The sequence below is a fragment of the Amphimedon queenslandica genome, unplaced genomic scaffold, assembly GCF_000090795.2.
Source record: "Amphimedon queenslandica unplaced genomic scaffold, v1.1 AMPQUscaffold_13522, whole genome shotgun sequence".
Lineage (NCBI taxonomy): Eukaryota > Metazoa > Porifera > Demospongiae > Haplosclerida > Niphatidae > Amphimedon > Amphimedon queenslandica.
This window is the reverse complement of record NW_003546242.1, coordinates 1,188,000-1,189,896: the sequence shown is the minus strand read 5'-3', so window position 1 is coordinate 1,189,896 and position 1,897 is coordinate 1,188,000. Positions and strand designations below refer to the sequence as shown.

Sequence of the window (1,897 nt, the reverse complement as noted above, 5' to 3'; positions counted from 1 at the left end):
TTATGATGCACTACTGTTGTATGTAAATTAAAATTCAAGGGAGGTGTGACCAAAACTATGAACAACTAAAACAAATATACATATGTATCAAAACTTACATTCATAAGCTCCCTAGAAGTAATCTTCCTGAGATTTGATGAAGGTGTATCACCTGCATGCATTAATGTCGATATATCTATACCAATTAATTGTACACATACTGTCATTCTCCAAATTATCTTGAGTTTGCAGGTTGTAACTATGTCCAACGTCTTCACTTTCATCACATATATCTTGAAACTGACTCTCATTAGTATCTTGGAAGCACTCCCTTCCTAAAATATAAAACAAAAAGTCAATTATTTACAATTAACAGAGTCCACCATACCCTCTGTGAATCCACACAACATTGATGTACTTTCTCCTTGCTCCCATGATGCAATTATCTTCTCTAAATGGTCACAACGTGCTTCAAATTCAGAACCAACTACTTCAGATGCCAAAGATGCAAGTTTTGTTGTAATCTTAGACACGTGACGAAATTTTTCAAACTATAAGAAATTAGGGATTGGTAATAAACATAATTTATTGGAGATAATTACTTGCCTGAGATAAAACTTTTTTCTTTGGTGGAGAACACATTACCACGGAGCAATCTGATGATTGTCCTTCGTGATCATTAAGGAAGACACGCTGTGAAGCCTTGTAGTACTCCATAGTCCAACGTTTATCACAAAGAGAAGGCTCAAATATATCCATATTGGCGTCAATTCGGACAGCAATGATGTGACGACAAGGCAGTCTCATTGACTGCCACTGCATACAATGGCAGGAAGTGGGTGTAACAACTAGTTCACCTTCTGATGATTTAACACAATATTCCTGGTCACTAACACTAATAATTTGCACTTTATCTTTCAATGACATTTGTCTGGAAACAAACTGATAAGCGTAATGAGTGAGATGGGACATGTATCTGATTAAACCTGGATCGGTAGATTCTGGAACAACATGAACCTTCTGAGCAGTAAGACCTGCTTTGTGGTCACGTTCGGATCGCAGTACACTTAACGTTAGGAAGAACTTTTCAATAAATTCTTCTAAAGAGGAATAACGAGATATGACAGACTTAAGCTTCGAGTTTAGAGATTCCAATCGATTGTTCGTGTTATTCAAAAAATTTCCACTAGAATATTTCATCCCCATTGTCCATTGCTTTCGTATCGGGTGCCAGTTTTCATTGAAGTACTGAATGACAGTACTTGGTGCACAATCCTTGAGCCTAGTATATATTTCATCATACTTATCTTCATTCGTAGCATACGCCATTTGCTGAAGTAGTTCAAGATACAAAGATCTTTGACCTGATGTAATACCCATCTTTTCTGTAGTAATCTCCCTTCGGAATGAGCGAAATGTGTGATATAGGCAAATTAGCATTTGGGCGTTGGGAAACTGAGAAGCAAAGACGTGCCTTTCTGTCATGTCTTTATCTGTCATTATTACTCTTACTTTCTCCCAAGCTGGATTTTCTTCTTTAAATATCCTGGAAATATTGGTAAGAGAAGATTCGTTTTCATCCAACAACAGAAATGCCGCTGCAACTTCACTTTCCCCATTGCCATCCTCCACGAGCAATATATACAAAGGGAGTCGCAATTCCAGCAACTTATATGTTGCATCCACGCATAAGAATTCAGGATAAGAAGAAAAAGACTGCTTCATTGCATTGTCTTGAAAGTAAATACCTTGAAATATATTGCTATCACTAACTAAGACATGAACAGTGGCACCTACAAAACAATTGAATAGTTTTATCACCTACAAGGTGTCACACATACCATGCTTTTCAATCAAAGTTTTGACAGTGGTCTCAAGATTATTCCTAGTCTTTTCGTTATTTTTCTTGGTCTTTAGA

The 1,897-nt window shown here is 36.8% G+C and overlaps 1 protein-coding gene across 1 annotated transcript; it reads right to left on the bottom strand.

Annotated features, from left to right (window-relative positions):
* Positions 1-53: 53 nt before the first annotated feature.
* LOC100638752 (zinc finger SWIM domain-containing protein 1-like) lies at positions 54-1,891 on the bottom strand. Its single transcript, XM_019994431.1, has 2 exons — positions 1,821-1,891; positions 54-1,772 (listed from the first exon to the last, which is right to left on the bottom strand). The coding sequence occupies exon 2, from the start codon at positions 1,702-1,704 to the stop codon at positions 565-567; it is 1,140 nt and encodes a 379-aa protein (XP_019849990.1). The 5' UTR covers positions 1,705-1,772; positions 1,821-1,891; the 3' UTR covers positions 54-564.
* Positions 1,892-1,897: the final 6 nt, after the last annotated feature.